The sequence below is a fragment of the Eptatretus burgeri genome, chromosome 3 (assembly GCF_056783735.1).
Source record: "Eptatretus burgeri isolate ZD-2024b chromosome 3, Ebu_testis_v1, whole genome shotgun sequence".
Taxonomy (NCBI): Eukaryota; Metazoa; Chordata; class Myxini; order Myxiniformes; family Myxinidae; genus Eptatretus; species Eptatretus burgeri.
The window spans coordinates 48,139,402-48,157,644 of record NC_140963.1 but is presented as its reverse complement, the minus strand read 5'-3'; the positions used below and the strand labels follow the sequence as shown (position 1 = coordinate 48,157,644).

At 44.4% G+C, this 18,243-nt stretch overlaps 1 protein-coding gene and 1 long non-coding RNA gene across 6 annotated transcripts in view; one reads left to right on the top strand and one right to left on the bottom strand.

The window, feature by feature from the left end:
* Window positions 1-18,243, bottom strand: part of LOC147029817 (uncharacterized) — a 110,207-nt gene that overhangs the window by 15,677 nt on the left and 76,287 nt on the right. The gene's annotated exons all lie outside the window — the stretch shown is intronic.
* LOC147029818 (protein mono-ADP-ribosyltransferase PARP14-like) overlaps window positions 1-18,243 on the top strand; it is a 171,760-nt gene that overhangs the window by 107,863 nt on the left and 45,654 nt on the right. For all 5 annotated transcript variants that reach the window (XM_085873173.1, XM_085873171.1, XM_085873175.1 and 2 more), the window contains 5 exons: window positions 292-461; window positions 555-579; window positions 3,403-3,510; window positions 3,629-3,691; window positions 3,801-3,977. In XM_085873173.1, the coding sequence (XP_085729299.1) occupies window positions 292-461; window positions 555-579; window positions 3,403-3,510; window positions 3,629-3,691; window positions 3,801-3,977 (543 nt within the window). The remainder of the gene's footprint in view (window positions 1-291; window positions 462-554; window positions 580-3,402; window positions 3,511-3,628; window positions 3,692-3,800; window positions 3,978-18,243) is intronic.

Below are 18,243 nucleotides of genomic sequence, written 5' to 3'. Positions count from 1 at the left end.
GCATGTAAGAGTGCACCGTCCCTTGAATGGGCATTATGCCTGGTTTTTCAACTGCTAGCGTTAGTTGGTGGCCGTCAAAAATCCCACCGTCTTTCGTGAAAAGTAGGCAAGTAATCGCTGCAACCCTAAACAGATTCCCAATTCCTGCCTGGCTAGCCAGTTCATTAGAACTTGAGCCAAACTTCTCCCACAACCGATCCCAGCCAGCCAGTGGGATTAATCCTAGATTAAGAGACTTATAAACACCTTCGACAAAACCTGTTTGTATCACTGTTTCATTATCTTTTGCAGGAAATGCTACTTTGACTTCTAAGGATGTTGCTAAAACAATGTACGAGGCATTTGATTCATTTATCAGGAGCAACCAGCAGCCAATTTTGCGTCAAATTCAGATCATTCTCTTTCAGCCAGAAATGTATTTGGACTACTGCAAAGTGTTCAGTGAATGTAGCTCCTCAAAGGTAAGCTTCTTCCTGAAAATCAGTGTTGCATGAAATGACACATTGAAGTATGATCCGTATCTGTATCACAGTTAACCATTTATAATCTTCCAGGTTCTGCCTTCACCCCTGACCAATGGTAAGTTTTAACATTTTTTAAATTCAAATACTTTTTCGTACAAGAAATGATTGGTTAGCCTTCACAGCGTTTGAGTTTAACAAGTGATGTTATTAGCCCCCGTTGGACTTGGTCCGAAACGGGGGGGGGGGGCTTATGGATTTGATCTCGATTTTCGTGTGCGTGCGTGTGTGCATTTGCAACCATATCTCGGACATGTATGGACCGAGCTTTATTCGTTCTTGGTACAAAGATGACACATGATAGTATACATATGCACATCATTTTTTTTTCAACATCAGATCCAAGATGGCCGACTGGCAGCCATTTTAGTTGTAAAAAACACAGATGTTGAACACGTCCACAACTATTTATCGGACAAGCATTTAGATCAGATCCAAGATGGCCAACTGGCAGCCATTTTAGTTGTAAAAAACACAAATTTTGAACACGTCCTCAACCATTTCTCAGACATGCATTTACTGATGTTGTTAAAACTTGTCACAAAAATAACGAATGAAGGCTTATGCATGTCTTTTTTTTTCGACATCAGATCCAATGTGGTCGACTGGCGGCCATTTTAGTTTAAAAAAAAAAACCCCCGGTGTCGAACATATCCTCAAACATTTCACGGACATACATTTGCCGATGTTGTTCAAACTTGGCAAACAGATAATGAATGATGGCTTACATAAGCACGTCATTTTGTTTCGAGATGAGATCCAAGATTGCCAACTAACAGCCATTTTAGTTGTAAAAACCGGATGTTGAACATGTCCTCGACTATTTCGTGAACAAGCATTTGCCGATTTGTTCAAACTTGGCAAACAGATAACGAATGATGGCTTACATATGCATGTCATCTTTTTTTTTTTGAGATCGGATCCAGGATGACCAACTGGTGGCCATTTTGCTACTTAAACGTGTCCTCAACCATTTCTCCAACATGCATGGTCTGATTTTGTTCAAACTTGGCACAAACTCAGTACACAATCGCATACACTTGCACCTAACTTTATTTTGGAGTCTGATCAAAGATGGCCGACTGGTAGACTGGTGGCTCTTTTAGTTGTAAAAACCCGATGTTGACACATCCTCAACCATTTTTCAGACATGCATTTACCGATGTTGTTCAAGCTTGGGACCCTCATAACGAATGATGGCTTACATACATATGTACATCATTTTTTTTGAGATCAAATGCAAGATGGCCAACTGGTGGCCATTTTGTTACTTAAACGTGTGTTCCTTCAACCATTTGTTGAACGTGCACGGTCCAATTTTGTTCAAACTTGGCACAAGTACAGTACATGATGGCTTACACATGCTCGTCACTTTATTGCGTGATCGGATCAAAGATGGCCGACTGGTAGACTGGCGGCCATTTTAGTTGTACATAAATATAGGCTAGCCTTTTAACTCCATAGAGCAAAACTACTAAAACAACGGGGGCTATTGCATTTTATGACTTTTTTACTTGTTAAACTTGGGGTAGTTTTGGTTATTTATTGCCAGAGCATGTTACATCGATTGGTTGTTTCTCTTGACACTGCCTATACTTGCACAATGATGGACAATCTCTATCCTTCCCAAATTTTCGACAATCTCTATCCTTCCTAAACATGGATGAATGCAACGCAAAGGGTTTGTCAATCGGAGTTTGGGTATTAAGTTTATCAAGCACGTTTGTTCAATATGCCAGTTGCAATTATCTCCACCACCAAAGGTGGATGATGCAAGTTATGTTTTCACTCCTGTCTGTTTGTGTGCGAGCAGGATATATCAAAAAGTTCTGGACAGATACGGACGAAATATGGTGTCCCAGTTGTGTGTGTGACAAGGACAAATTGATCAGATTTTGGTGAAGATCCAGATCCGGATACGAGAATTAAAAAAAATTTTTAAAGTGATGCTTCACCATTGAGAGATGGGGCCAAAAACGATATATAGTATAGCATGATATTTCAAAACATTGTGGGTGGATTATGACAAACTTTGTGGATGAGTTGGGTAGGTGACGCAAATGAGCAGATTCGATTTTGGTTGAGGCTCGGATCCAGATATGGCCTATCAGTGGGATACATAATGTAAACTGTTCAGCCTGGTGGAGGTTTGCGCTCTTCCGAGTGCTGTTTTCGTTTTGACTTGTGTGAATTTATTGTGAGTTGGAAGGGCGTTTGCATAAGGTGTAACAATTTCCACAGAGGTAACTTTACCTTGTGTACTACATGACATATCTATGTGCTCCTGAACATGATAACCATTGCATTTGAGATATAAGGAATGAGAGGGAATTGATGAGGACATTTACAATATTTTAAAACAGAGGGGTGATTGTGAAGTGTGGCCCTTAAAATAAAATATTTTTTAAAAAAACCCTAATAGCAAGGCATATGACTGTTTGGTTGATTTTGTTCTCCTTGAAAAATGACCGCTCGGAGCTTGTATAGGTGTCGAAGTGGCAGTGTACTGTACATTGGGCCGTTGAGGATGCGCAACATTTTAAAGGAATAAATGCTGACGTGCTATGTCATTCGTGTTTTGTCACCATGTATAGATAATAATGGATCAGAAAACAATGACCGATATTTGGCAGAATAAAACCATGGCAGCACGCTCTAGAATGAACTTCCCAGAATTACCCTAGCCTTCAGGTACAACCTGTTGCTGATTGTGGTTGGCTGCTAATATTGGCTCAACATGGAGCTGCTGTTAAAGTCTTTTGTTGCTATTTGGGAACGGGTTAAACTTATACACTTGATTAAATACTCATACGAGTCTATTTAATTTCAGAAAAAAAGAAACGATCTGTTTTTTAAGGCATTGCATCATTTTTCATTTCAGTTGCAACTACGAAGCGAATTAAAGTCGAAATAATTTGTGGAGATATCACAAAGGAAACAACAGATGCCATTGTGAATTCCACAAATTCAGCACTAAACTTGAACACAGGTATAATTCATTTCCAGAAGACTTCTGTGAGCTTCTTTTCTTAATTCTTCTATAATTTTGAACTTATTTGCAGTCATAACACAACCGTGTAAATGCGTAACATCTTGTGCAAATATAGGTGTCTCCAAGGCCGTTTTGGATGCTGGAGGGAAGTCGGTGGTGGATGAATGCAAAGCAAAGGGTTTGTCATCCTTGGAATACTTGCTATTTAAAATATTTCCAGCAAATAAATAAGGTTCATTTTTCAGTTCGTTAATACCATGTTCTTAAAATTTATTTTTACATTTTAGGCCAACAACCTGCTGATGGGGTTGTGGTGACGGGTGCTGGAAATCTATCCTGCAAACACATCATCCATGCAGTGGGCCAGACACACCCAGCAAAGATCACGTCCTGCATACTCACGGTGCTGCAGGAATCCGAGAAGCTTAATTTGTCCTCTCTTTCATTACCTGCATTTGGCACAGGTCTGAAATTTCAACTTGTCTTTTCTAAACATGAAAAAGACCTTCAGTAGTTATTTTTAATCTTATAGGATGACTGTGTATGACATAGACAATAATGGCAGAATGTTGACCTTCCCACCTCCCTCACAATATAGGCCATGTATGTACACAAAGCTCCCAAGCTTTATATCACCGTGCCAGAAGATCCTCTGCGATTATTGAAAATTAATCTAAATGGATTTTTTTTCATATTAATTTAAGGCTAATCAGTGAGCTTGTACATAAATGACATACAGGACAAAGACATTGGTGGATATCAGTGTACTTTAATGTGAACTACAAGGACAATCTGAGACTGGACAAATGTATATGGGATTTGAACCAGGGTTCTGAGCATCATAAGTAAGTTCAGCTGGTAATGCTAAACAGGCCAACCTATTTGTTTCCAATAACATATCTATTGAGATATACTATGCTTTCAGGTTCAACCTCTTGCAAGACATTTTAAATCTCAACAAACAGGATAAACAGACAGCACACTACATAGGTTACTGGGATTTAAATTAAAAAGAAAAGAAAAAAACCTTGTGGAAGCAAATAATGAAACAAAACCATTATATTGTCCAATACTCGTGTATAATTTACCAAACTCAAATGCTGAATTGGTAACTATTTGAACTGAACTAAAGTTTGAGGATGATAATGTTTCAAGGAGTTGAGCATTAATTAAATGAGTTGTATGCGGACATGGATATTGTTACGGATTCGCGCCCGCCGGCGTGCTGACGGCCATGTAACTCGAATCGCGGCACGTCGCCCACCGGACGGACAATCCAGTCGTGACCCTCTCGGACTAACGCCGGGAACCAGCCACGGGTGGACCTTTCGGTCTCACCGCGATCGAGCCAATCAGCCCCCGCGTGGGATAGGGTTGCTCGCCAAATTCGACCTACCTAAGTACCCACACGGAGGGTAGACCGGGCGATCGCACCTCGCCGCAGGTCGACTTCGGACACGGGCCACTTAAGCGACCCGTTCCGTACTATCGGGATAACCGAGCGGTGTTATCGTCGGCCTCGACGGTTCGATTAATTATCGGGCGTATTCAGCCCACTACCAACCCTTTACGTGAAGCAAGATGAGGATTCAATGAAAGAAATGACGAAGCGAAGCGGGAAACAGTTCAACACAAAGCACATTTATTCGCGATGAACGGAAAGCACACATATACAATTCCACCAAAAGCACATAGAAAAGGAAAAGAAACACAATACAATTTACACAAAAAGCAAATGCGACAATGCAGATCTAATACCGATTACGCGAGCACACGGCAACACTTATACAATTTTACTTCACAGACGGCGCCGACAACACATACCCAAAACCAAGGAAAAGAATAGAGGACCCTCAAAGATGAGGCGGGCCTGAGGCCGAGACCGGGTCGGGCCTACCCGTCTGGTGATGAGACGCGGAGCTGCGATGGTGCCTCAACTCCGCGGGCCTCGCGGGCAGTGTCTGGTAGGGGGTGGGAAAGGGGCCCCCTTGGTCGCACTATCTCAGCGCGGGGGGAAACAGGAGGGGGTTGCTGATGCTCGGGGTATAGAGGATTCCTACTCTGCCTCGAGTCCCGCGACGAGCGTCTCCACCTCGGCCAGGTCGCGCTGTCGGCCTCCCTGGGGTGCAGCTCCCTGCACAACGCGAGCACCCCCTCGTCTGCCCTCGCCGCCTCTCCACAGCTCCGTCCCCTCCGCTCCGACTCCAACGCACACGACGACGACCAGCTCCTTCTTGCTCCTTCTTCCCAACTCCACCGCCCGCAAAGTCTTAACTCCTTGTTCACTTGACTGACGAACACGGTCGCTTATATAAGCCCCGTGGCTTCGCTCTCTCATCTTTGACCCCCTCCCTTCGACCTTTCACCTCGCTCCCCATTGGCCCGAGAAAAAGTGGGCGTGAATGCTTTTTGATCCATAAATTTGCATATATCGATCGCCCTCCAACGCCCTGGGGCGGGGCCAAATCGCCCCTCGCTCACCGATTGGACGGAACAAAAGTGGGCGTGTGTCGTTTTTGATCCGTTTTTGAAGTGGAAAATCCGTGGTTTTGTACACGCTGTTCGGCGCGCGCCCTGCACGAGTCCAACACCGGTACCCACAAGCGGCGCAAGAATGGTGGCGATGTGACGGTTGCGAGGTGTGACGTGAAGCGGCGCCGCGGTGGGTGGTTGATGTTGTGGTTGGTGGTGGTAACAATGGCGGTTGGTCCAAAATAAAGATAGTAAAAGAAAAACGGCTATCCTGAAGAGTCGCAGCACGCATAAATGACATGTATTCCCACTAGACAACGGGTTTGGGCCTAACTACACATGTACTTACCGAGATACCTCACCTAAGGGACCTGAATGGTGGTTTGCGAATTTGGTAACCACAACAATATATTTTCAGGCCCCAACATACTTTATATTTTATACAAGAAGGCTCGAAAGGAAGGATTTTCTTTTTATTTTGTTTTCCCTTTGTCTGTGTTTGAGTGTGCATAGGGAGGTGCCTCGACTTTAGGATTTATTTACTTCATTTTTATCATTACCTTTTGAATTATTGTCCTTTGTAAATATTTGTTTATTTTCATTAAGTGTGTTCATTTTAAGTCACTGAATCCATATATTTGTAGTGGGGTTTGAGTGTGGACCCCCCTTGTGCTGTCCTGGTGCAGCACTTAACTGTGCTGTGCTCCACCCGCCCGTCATTGCCCCATGCCCTTCCAGTACACGTGATAATCTCCAGGGATCAGCGTGTCCGCCTCCTTTAATGAGGAGTCGCTCAGCCATCCGGAGGCTAGCGGTGTTGGCCGCCCACCACTTCAGTTTGGGTCGGGGGGGTTAATCTGGGCTGGCCATCCCCGTGTCAATATCTATACATATATAGATGGTTCGGATCTGTATATAGTATGTATGTATATATATATATATATATATATATATATATATATATATATATATATATATATATGTATGTATATATATATATATATATATATATATATATATGTATATATATATATACATACATATATATATATATATACATATATATATATATATATACATATATATATATATATATATATATATATATATATATATATATATATATATATATATATATATATATATATATATATATATATATATATATATATATACATATATATATATATATATATATATATATATATATATATATACATATATATATATATATATATATATATATATATATATATATACATATATATATATATATATATATATATATACATATATATATATATATATATATATATATACATACATATATATATATATATGTATATATAAATATATATATGTATATATATATATATGTATATACACATATATATATATATATATAGATATATATATATATATATATATATATATATATATATATATATATATATATATATATATATATATATATATATATATATATATATATATATATATATATATATATATATATATATATATATATATATATATATATATATATATATATATATATATATATATATATATATATATATATATATATAAATATATATTCCTGGTGTTGGCGCAATGGTTAGGGCAGCGGCTTGGGATCCAAAAGGTCCTGAGTTCAAGCCACGTTGGGCCACTGAATTAATACACCAGGGGGTTGACTCAGTCTGTCATCCTTCCGAGGTCGGCGAAATGAGTACCAGTATACTGGGCCGGTGTATACCCCGGTTGAAATAGGTGTACCATATCCCTGTGTCGTAAGAGGTGACCAGGGTTGCGTCAGGAAGGGCATCCGGCGTAAAACATGTGCCAAATCACTATGCGGATCATATGGATGATCCGCTGTGGCGACCCCTAACGGGAACAGCCAAAAGAAGAAGATATATATATATATAGTGACGTCCATGGGACTTGAACAGTCCCGCCAACGTAGAATGAGCCGAAACGATGGAGGCGGTTTATTTATTTATAACCCAAACATGGCGGTTCCAATCGCTCTACCGCAAACGGGACGAGGAAGGTGGCACGAGTCACTTTTCGCTGAGTTGATGATGTTGATTTGTTTTTATTGTTAACCAGAAATAACAAGACTCGGCAAGAAGAGGGATCCGGGGCGATTCGACGGGATGGTGTGGGATCGGGCGTGGGGAAAACACAGACAATTCCAATGAATATACAGATCTCAAACCCTCTAAGGCGCCAAGTACACACACACACACACACACACACACACACACACCGTAGCTATTTTGGTGGTCAGGCTGGACCGTGGTGTGGACGCAACTGTCCCTGGATCAGCGTCGGACGACCTGGCCTTGCTCTCGTCAGGGGGGGGGGGGGCAGGAGAAACCGTGGTGCTGTCGACCTCCTGGTCCTGGCCCAAGTCCGCTCACAGCCGCCAGGGAACCAGTTCTGGCGCCAAATTGCGAGCAGGAGAGGGAGGCAGGTCCGCCCACCGTTCGACCCCGTACTCCGAGTCAGCAGAACCCCAGAGCCAACCAAGGTGAGGCACGAGGCTCAGCAAGGCTCCAAGACACGATGAAGAACACGATCGAATCAGCACAACAACAAGTACGCTTCCCGCGCAACAGCCTCCACACCAAAAAAAACACGATCTTTTTGTCCCGATCTTCTTCCTCTTCCTTTTCGACCCCGAACAGAACCTTTTTATCCTCCCGTCCTCGTCACTTCCAATCGAGCCGTTTTATTGGCCCACCGCCGTCGCCTTCCGCCAATCGTGATCACGGGGTGGAGCCATCCGCAGCCCTGTCCTGTGACGTCACGGCCAGCCTCCAGGGACGACTAAAAGGGGTTTACGCAGACACACTTACCCTATCCCGTGTCCCTATCTAATTTCGTGACAATTATCATTTCCCCCTTGAAGAAATGAACATTTACTAGACAACTTATCAACACTGAATTGCTACTTATTACATCGAGATCCTGGTAAACTCGAACAGCATGGCATACCTAATTAAACATCCTAATTACCCTTTGAATGCATACCCCCCCCTCAAACGTAACACTGCCCCCTCCTCTGGTACCGCAGCTCCTGCAAGGTATATCACAGGCGCTACCGTACCAGCCTTAACACTTACTGACTCACACCTAATTAACCTAACGAAATAAAGTAGGAGGGGCAATGGGCAGCGAGTCGCAGCTAACTTACCTATCCTGCTTAATGTACTACCCCCTTATGGCCTTATCCTCGCCTAAACAATCATTCGTTTTTTTTGTTTTTATTTTATTTTATCACATGAGAGCACTGAGCGAAGTTGCACTCCATCTTCTGGATCATCGCTCTTGCCCAACACTCTTCCAGTGATCTGGGGAGGGGAAACAAAAGGTTCCACAAAAACACAACACTTATACTTTACATTCCTACTCTAAGCCTTAACGACACTTCACAGGATATTTACACTTGACCGCCTCCCCCAGTGGATGCTAATAGACCCAGCGTTACCTGGGTAGCCAATTTTCAAATTTGCTTGCCCCAAAATTATGCGGACATCATGCCCTTGCTGCACATGTCAAGTTGTGCGGGATCGAGTGGGACTCGTACATCTTCACAACACTCACACCATGGTCATCATCACATTTCTAGGTCATGGTCCTCATTTTAATCATGCAGGCTGAATCCCGTCATGGCCGTGGGGTGGGTTACCACAAGATGATGGGGGCATCTCAGGTGCAACCATGCCCACAGGTAAGCTTTAGTCCAACCCGGACGTTTCTCCGCCCCGCTCCCTTTGATTCCCTCCCCCCTGGTAGCCATCAGCTCTAATCCCGTACAACACTCTGGAAGGGGTCTCACTGGCTCCTCTGGCCTTCCTGGGTCGCCAAGGTCCTACCCGCCTTGGTCGCCCAACCAGACCCTCTCCCAGTTGCCTCCAGACACTGTCACCATTAGCCACCAGGTGGTGAATCTCCTTGAAGGGGGTCGCAATTCACGCTCACCGTGAGCTTCAGCAATCCCTGTGGACAAGCACATCATCCCCACCCACAAAACCCACATGACTCCCCCACCCCATCGGCCTTACATGTGACACCTGCATTTCTAACACTTCGCCGACCATGACCTTCCCTGTGACCACACCATGTCCAATAAAAAATCAATGTGTGCACCATACATTTCACTTTTTAACTTAAAACAACTCACACAGCACTTCTCACCCGATCCACGCACCAGCCATTGGACAGCCACTTGTGCCCGCTTTGTTACCAATTACCCACTGTCCCGATTGTCACTCTAAAACCCAGCAGAACTTACAAACACATGCCAATTTTCCCACAATTCATTTTTTTCCACCAAAGGAGGGCACTTCGCCACAATCTCAGCAGCCGAGCATGGCCGTATATGCTCAGCCCAATCTAGTCTCCCCGACCCCCGACAGTGATCTCCGGACCCGACCTATGAAAGGGCATCTTGGATAGACCTGGCGGTTCAGCAGGAGGATTCACCCTCTCCGAGTCTAAAAGTCTATTGGAGGGTCCCTCCATCGCCGGGTACCGGCAATATCGTTGCATGTATCCTCTTTGCCCGCACCGGAAACAACTCCCCATAAAAGCCCCCCGTGAGTATCGGTGAAATGTCTCTTCCGGTTCCGGACCCCCTCGGCCATAATCGAATTGCTCTATTGGCTGGGCTGGACCCCGCTGCTTTGGCGCACTAACTACCGGATTACCCTTTATCAAACTTGACAGTTTCTGGCAAATTTCCTGAAACATTTGGGTAATGCCAATTTCTCCCAGCCCCCCTCCCTGATCCTGGATCTCCGCCTGTCGGATCGTCACCGATGGCCTCTCTGGAACCCGACCCGGCCGACTCCATGAGGCCAGCCTGGCCGCGCGGTGAACGGTGGGTGGATCCTGTAACTCCACTAGCGCTCGGACCTCAGGGTCAGGAAGAGCAGCTAAAAATTTCTCTAGTGCCAGTCTGTCCCATGCCTCCACTGTAAGGTCCCGATACGCGATCCTGACTGATTGGTAAATGTCCTGTGCCAGCTCCTGCACTGTCTCACCCGGCTTTAATCTGCGGTGCTGGAGCTGGGCCCGCACCAGATCACAGTTTGCCGCGAACCCAAACCGATGGCTCAACGCCTCGCAAATGTGGGAGCTGGTCAACATCCCCTCCGCGATCACGTTTAACACATCTGCGGCTGGTCCCCGCAACGTTGCCACCAAATTCCCTGTACGTTCCCGCTCATTCCACCCGTTTAGTCGGGAAATGCACTCAAATTGCGTCAGAAAAGCTTCAACGCTCCCTGACCCGTCGAAATTTACCAGGGGGATCACTTTTACGGTGGCTCGCTTCCCAGTTTCTCCCTTGTCCGAATCCAGCCCAGGGATCAAACACCCTTGTGGCTGCGTATCCAATTTCGGAGCCCGCTGTGGCCAAAGATGTTTTGTGGTGAGGGTCTCATGGGTCAATTTTGCCTCCTGTTCCAAACGTTGAATGGACTGATTCACCTCTTCCCGCAGGATCCTCTGGGCCCGCACAACCTCCTCCAAGGCTCCGTCGCGAGTTTGTAGCTGCTCCTCAACCAACCCGGACACTCTACTTACAAAAGACGGCTCTACCAGGCCTTTATCCAAGACTTCATCTTGGCTCATAATTTTATCTTGTTCGTCCAAACGAGCCTCCAATCCTTTTACCTCCTCCGCCAAATTCATCCCTTGCTTCCTCAGCTCTCCCCACTCTTCTATTTGCAGCTGCATAAGAGCATCCACACAGGCACGATGACATTCCAGGCTTTCATCCACTTTATCAACCCGAATGTTCGTTGCATCAATTTTATCTACCAATTTTTTTCGTATATTTTCCCCCTCCAATGTAATTTCTACCTTTGTTTCCTCCAATCTATCCTCGAATTTGCTTTGTATTTCTCCCAATTTAACATCCACACACTCCTGCATCTCAGTTTTCATTTTCTCCATCTTTTCCCCCAATTCATCCCTCATTAAATCAATCCGTGCACCCAACTGTACCCCCATTACCCCCAATTGATCTGTCATTTCTGCCCCCTGTGCCGTCATTTTTGCCATTTGTGCCGTCATTTCTGCCCTCTGTGTCACGAATTGATTTTCCATTTGTGCCGTCATTTCTGCCCTCTGTGCCGTCATTTCTGCCCTCTGTGTCACGAATTGATTTGCCATTTGTACCATCATGTCCCCTATTAAATGTTCCAACATTGTCTGGGTCGACATCGCGCTGGTTTCCGGCGCTGCCGGCTCCGTTACGGGCGATGAAGCACGGTCCACGCTCGGAATGGGGGAGGTTCCAACCCTACCCCCGTCTCTCCCTTCTTCCCCCGACTCGCTGCCAGACACGTGGCCTTCCTCCTCAAACATATGCACATCCGTCATGGTGCAGAAGTCCCGTTTGCCACCAATTAATTTAAATTTGAAAATCCCGCCAAAATTTTCCCGCGCTCGCGCGCTTTTCTGTAGTAATTTTATATTCCAATTCGTGGCGAGATTTTAATCTTGGTATATTCTCCCGATACCAAATATAATTTAGAGGGGTTCGAACATCCAACACCCTGACACCAATGTGACGTCCACGGGACTTGAACAGTCCCGCCAACATAGAATGAGCCGAAACGATGGAGGCGGTTTATTTATTTATAACCCAAACATGGCGGTTCTAATCGCTCTACCGCAAATGGGACGAGGAAGGTGGCACGAGTCACTTTTCGCTGAGTTGATGTTTATTTGTTTTTATTATTAACCAGAAATAACAAGACTCGGCAAGAAGAGGGATCCGGGGCGATTCGACGGGATGGTGTGGGATCGGGCGTGGGGAAAACACAGACAATTCCAATGAATATACAGATCTCAAACCCTCTAAGGCGCCAAGTACACACACACACACACACACACACACACACACACACACACACACACACACACACACACACACACACACACACACACACACACACACACACACACACACACACACACACACACACACAACGTAGCTATTTCTGGTGGTCAGGCTGGACCGTGGTGTGGACGCAACTGTCCCTGGATCAGCGTCGGACGAGCTGGCCTTGCTCTCGTCAGGGGGGGGCAGGAGAAACCGTGGTGCTGTCGACCTCCTGGTCCTGGCCCAAGTCCGCTCACAGCCGCCAGGGAACCAGTTCTGGCGCCAAATTGCGAGCAGGAGAGGGAGGCAGGTCCGCCCGCCGTTCGACCCCGTACTCCGAGTCAGCAGAACCCCAGAGCCAACCAAGGTGAGGCACGAGGCTCAGCAAGACTCCAAGACACGATGAAGAACACGATCAAATCAGCACAACAACAAGTACGCTTCCCGCGCAACAGCCTCCACACCAAAAAAACACGATCTTTTTGTCCCGATCTTCTTCCTCTTCCTTTTCGACCCCGAACAGAACCTTTTTATCCTCCCGTCCTCGTCACTTCCAATCGAGCCGTTTTATTGGCCCACCGCCGTCGCCTTCCGCCAATCGTGATCACGGGGCGGAGCCATCCGCAGCCCTGTCCTGTGACGTCACGGCCAGCCTCCAGGGACTACTAAAAGGGGTTTATGCAGACACACTTACCCTATCCTGTGTCCCTATCTAATTACGTGACAATTATCATTTCCCCCTTGAAGAAATGAACATTTACTAGACAACTTATCACCACTGAATTGCTACTTATTACATCGAGATCCTGGTAAACTCGAACAGCATGGCATACCTAATTAAACATCCTAATTACCCTTTGAATGCATACCCCCCCCCCTCAAACGTAACAATATATATACATATATACATATATATCGTATTATAAAGGACCAGTCAGGTGACAACCTCATGAAGCTGGTTGAGGGAATGCCAAGAGTGTGCAAAGCTGTCATCAAGGCAGAGGGTGGCTACTTTGAAAAATATAAAACATATTATGATTTGTTCAACACTTTTTTTAGTTACTACATAATTCCACATGTGTCATTTCATAGTTTTGATGTCTTCACCATTATTCTACAATGTAGAAAATAGTAAAAATAAAGAAAAACCCTTAAAAGAGTACGTGTGTCTAAACCTTTGACTGGTACTGTGTGTGTGTGTGTGTGTGTGTGTGTGTGTGTGTGTGTGTGTGTGTGTGTGTGTGTGTGTGTGTGTGTGTGTGTGTGTGCGTGTGTACGTGTATATACATACATACATACATACATACACACACACACACACACACACACACACACACACACACACACACACACACACACACACACACACACACACACACACACACACACACACACACACACACACACACACAGACACACATATATATATATATATATATATATATATATATATATATATTTATATAGTATATATATCTTCTTCTTCTTCTTCTTTCGGCTGCTCCCGTTCGGAGTCGCCACAGCGGATCATCCGTATGATCCACATAGTGATTTGGCACATGTTTTACGCCGGATGCCCTTCCTGACGCAACCCTGGTCGGCTCTTACGACACAGGGATATGGTACACCTATTTTAACCGGGGTATACACCGGCCCAGTACACTGGTACTCATTTCGCCAACCTCGGAAGGATGACAGGCTGAGTCAACCCCCTGGTGTATTAATTCAGTGGCCCAACGGGGCTTGAACTCAGGACCGTTTGGATCCCAAGCCGCTGCCCTAACCACTGCGCCAACACCAGGTATATATATATATATATATATATATATATATATATATATATATATATATATATATATATATATATATATATATATATATATATTTATTTATTTATTTTGAATGCACCCAGCATTGCCCAGGTTCTTTTTGAATGAATTTAATCTTCTGGACATAGGTCTGACGCGAACCCAGTATCAGTTTTCTATTGGGCCACAGCAGTCATAGCCTAAGGGGTTGGTGAGGGGGGAACACCCCCTCCCCAACCCCCTCGGCCGAGGGGCCTTGCCACCTCGCCGATAACCTTCCTGGGGCCCGACCCGACGACCTGACCATCCTCCTATCTTTCACCGTTCAGGAGATTAGCGCGTGCAGACAAACAAACAAACAAACAAACAAAAACTTCAAATTATATTAGATATATGAGGTCCGTCTAAAAAATAACGTGACTGAGCCTGCTGTGTGCTCCACTTACACAACTTAAATGAACCGGTTGCGTCACAGTCTTTTGCAACATTCCAGCAATATATATGATTGGTGATTGTGGACTGCGCTCATTGTGTGATTTTTTTTACAGGTCGTGCTTTACACGTTGTCTAGTCTGAGTCATCACGCTATGAGTCGTGAGCAGAGCTAATCTGAAGTTTCTTGCCAAGCTTGGCAAAACACCTTCTGAATCGTTCTCAATGCTGCAGCAAGTCTATGGGGAAGAAACGATGTCACGTACACGTGCATTTGAATGTCACAAGAGGTTCAAAGAGGGATGTGAGGAGGTTGAAGACGATCCACGGTCTGGAAGACCTTCAATGAGCAGAACGGCAGACAACATCGAGCGTGTGAACCAGATGTTGTGCGCAGATCGTCGACTCACAGTGCGAAATGATTACTGAGGAACTTTCCATCAACAAGGACACTGTCTGGAGCATCATCACTGAAAATCTCGAAATGCGCAAGGTGTGTGCAAAGATGGTCCCCATGCTGTTGTCCGAGGACCAGAAACAGCAAAGAGTCACTGTCTGTCAAGACATTATCGAGCGCCTCGAGGACGATCCAGACCTGCTTGGGAGAGTCATTACTGGCGATGAATCGTGAATATTCGAATACGATCCCGAGACCAAACGGCAGAGTCGTCATTGGAAAAGTCCGACATCACCAAGACCAAAGAAAGCAAGGATGTCGAAGTTGAAGGTCAAGGTGATGCGTTTTTTGACATCAAGGGCATCGTATACTTCCAGTTTCAACCAGAGGGTCAAACTGTGAATCAATACGTGTACAAGGAGATCCTCCAGCACCTCATGAGATTAGTCTGGTACAAGAGAACAATACAAGAGAAGAGATATACAAGAGAAGTCTGGTACATCTGGTACTGGGAGAACAACGCCTGGGTGCTCCACCATGAGAAGGCCCCTGCTCACAGTGCCCTGAGCATCCGACAGTTTCTGGCAGAGAGGAACGTGCCAACTCTGGAGCAACCCCCGTATTCGCCAGACTTGGCCCCTTGTGATTTTTTTCCTATTCCCCAAGCTCAAGGGGGGTGATCAAGGGGACCTGATTTTCTGATGTGGAGGCCATCAAAAGGACTGTGATGACGGAGTTCTGGAGGATTCCAGAGAAGCCTTCCGGGGGTGCATCAAAGCATGGAAGAAGAGGATGGACAATTGTGTGAGATTAGAGGGAAACTATTTTGAAGGGGACAAGCTGTGATTTCCCACTAGGTCCTACATGCCATTGGGGGCATCCCCGGCGAGATGCGGTTGATGCTGTTAACGTGCTTGGCCCATCCCCGCGCCACGCAGTCAGAGTGGCCTGGGCTGCGCAGCACGCCCATTTGGTGGCGAATTGCATCCAACTGTATGTTGGTTGCCATTACCTTAGGCTTAGAGGCATGCAGTTTTGTAGAACCGCAACTATGTGTGTGTGTGTGTGTGTGTGTGTGTGTGTGTGTGTGTGTGTGTGTGTGTGTGTGTGTGTGTGTGTGTGTGTGTGTGTGTGTGTGTGTGTGTGTGTGTGTGTGTGTGTGTGTGTGTGTGTGTGTGTGTGTGTGTGTGTGCGCGCGCGCATATATATATATATATATATATATATATATATATATATATATATATATTTAGCCTGGTGTTGGCGCAGTGGTTAGGGCAGCGGCTTGGGATCCAAAAGGTCCTGAGTTCAAACCCCGTTGAGCCACTGAATTAATACACCAGGGGGTTGACTCAGCCTGTCATCCTTCCGAGGTCGGCGAATTGAGTACCAGTGTACTGGGCCGGTGTATACCCCGGTTAAAATAGGTGTACCATATCCCTGTGTCGTAAGAGGCGACCAGGGTTGCGTCAGGAAGGGCATCCGGCGTAAAACATGTGCCAAATCACTATGCGGATCATGCGCATGATTCGCTGTGGCGACCCCTAACGGGAGCAGCCGAAGGAAGAAGAAGAAGATATATATATATATATATATATATATATATATATATATATATATATATATATATATATATATATATATATATATATATATATATATATATATATATATATATATATATGAGGCCCCGCGAGGAGGAGTGATGTAAGCGACATTTTTTAATGATATGATGATGATAGGTTCGGATGATAGGGTAAGAGTTAAAATAGTGCAATATGGCATTAACTCCAAAATGGCCGATGTGTCCCTTACATCACTCCTCCTCGTGGCGCCTCATATATATATATATATATATATATATATATATATATATATATATATATATATATATATATATATATATATATATATATATATATATATATATATATATATATATATATATATATATATATATATATACATACATGTACATACATCATTTGTGCTGTTCCGATATCGGAATCGGCAGATATTTCAGGTAATTTACATCTGCCGATTGAGCCAGTGTGAAGAGCCGATTGCTGATGACTCGATGACTATCGTATATGACCTAAAAACCTTGAGTAGCTTTCACCCTTGTTTCGGGTGAATTTCAATAAACAAATAAAAAACAAAACATTGCATTATAAATGTTTCAAGGAGATGTGAATAAATATCATTCTTTTTCAACAGCTCGTGATCCTTGTGTGATGGGGAGAAAGATTTGGCTCAGTAATTTGGAAATCATGTCAATACGGTAAACGGCTCGAAAATCGGGTGTTATCAAATTTATTTTACTTCCAAACTTACAAAGAAAAGCAACATATGTTCAAAAGCACCCCCGGTTCATGTAAACTAACCACTCATTTTAGAAACACACGACCCATGAAAACAAATCGAAGATGTGGGTTTCCGATGCTTCAGATATTGTATCGAGCCACAATATCAACTTCTATGCAGGTCTTTTATCAAAGAAGATCATTCTCTATATCTACGACTGTGTTCGTGAGCATGTTTCGGAGATTCTTTCCAAGACTGGAGATATCATCATCAACCTCACAACAGACTTGTGGTCCAATGCTGGCTCAAGCTCAACATCAATGTTGAGTCTTGCTGCTCATTGGGTGAGTCCGGATTTCAAGTGCTGCAATGCCGTTTTGCATTCAATGCCATTTCAGACCTTGCACACT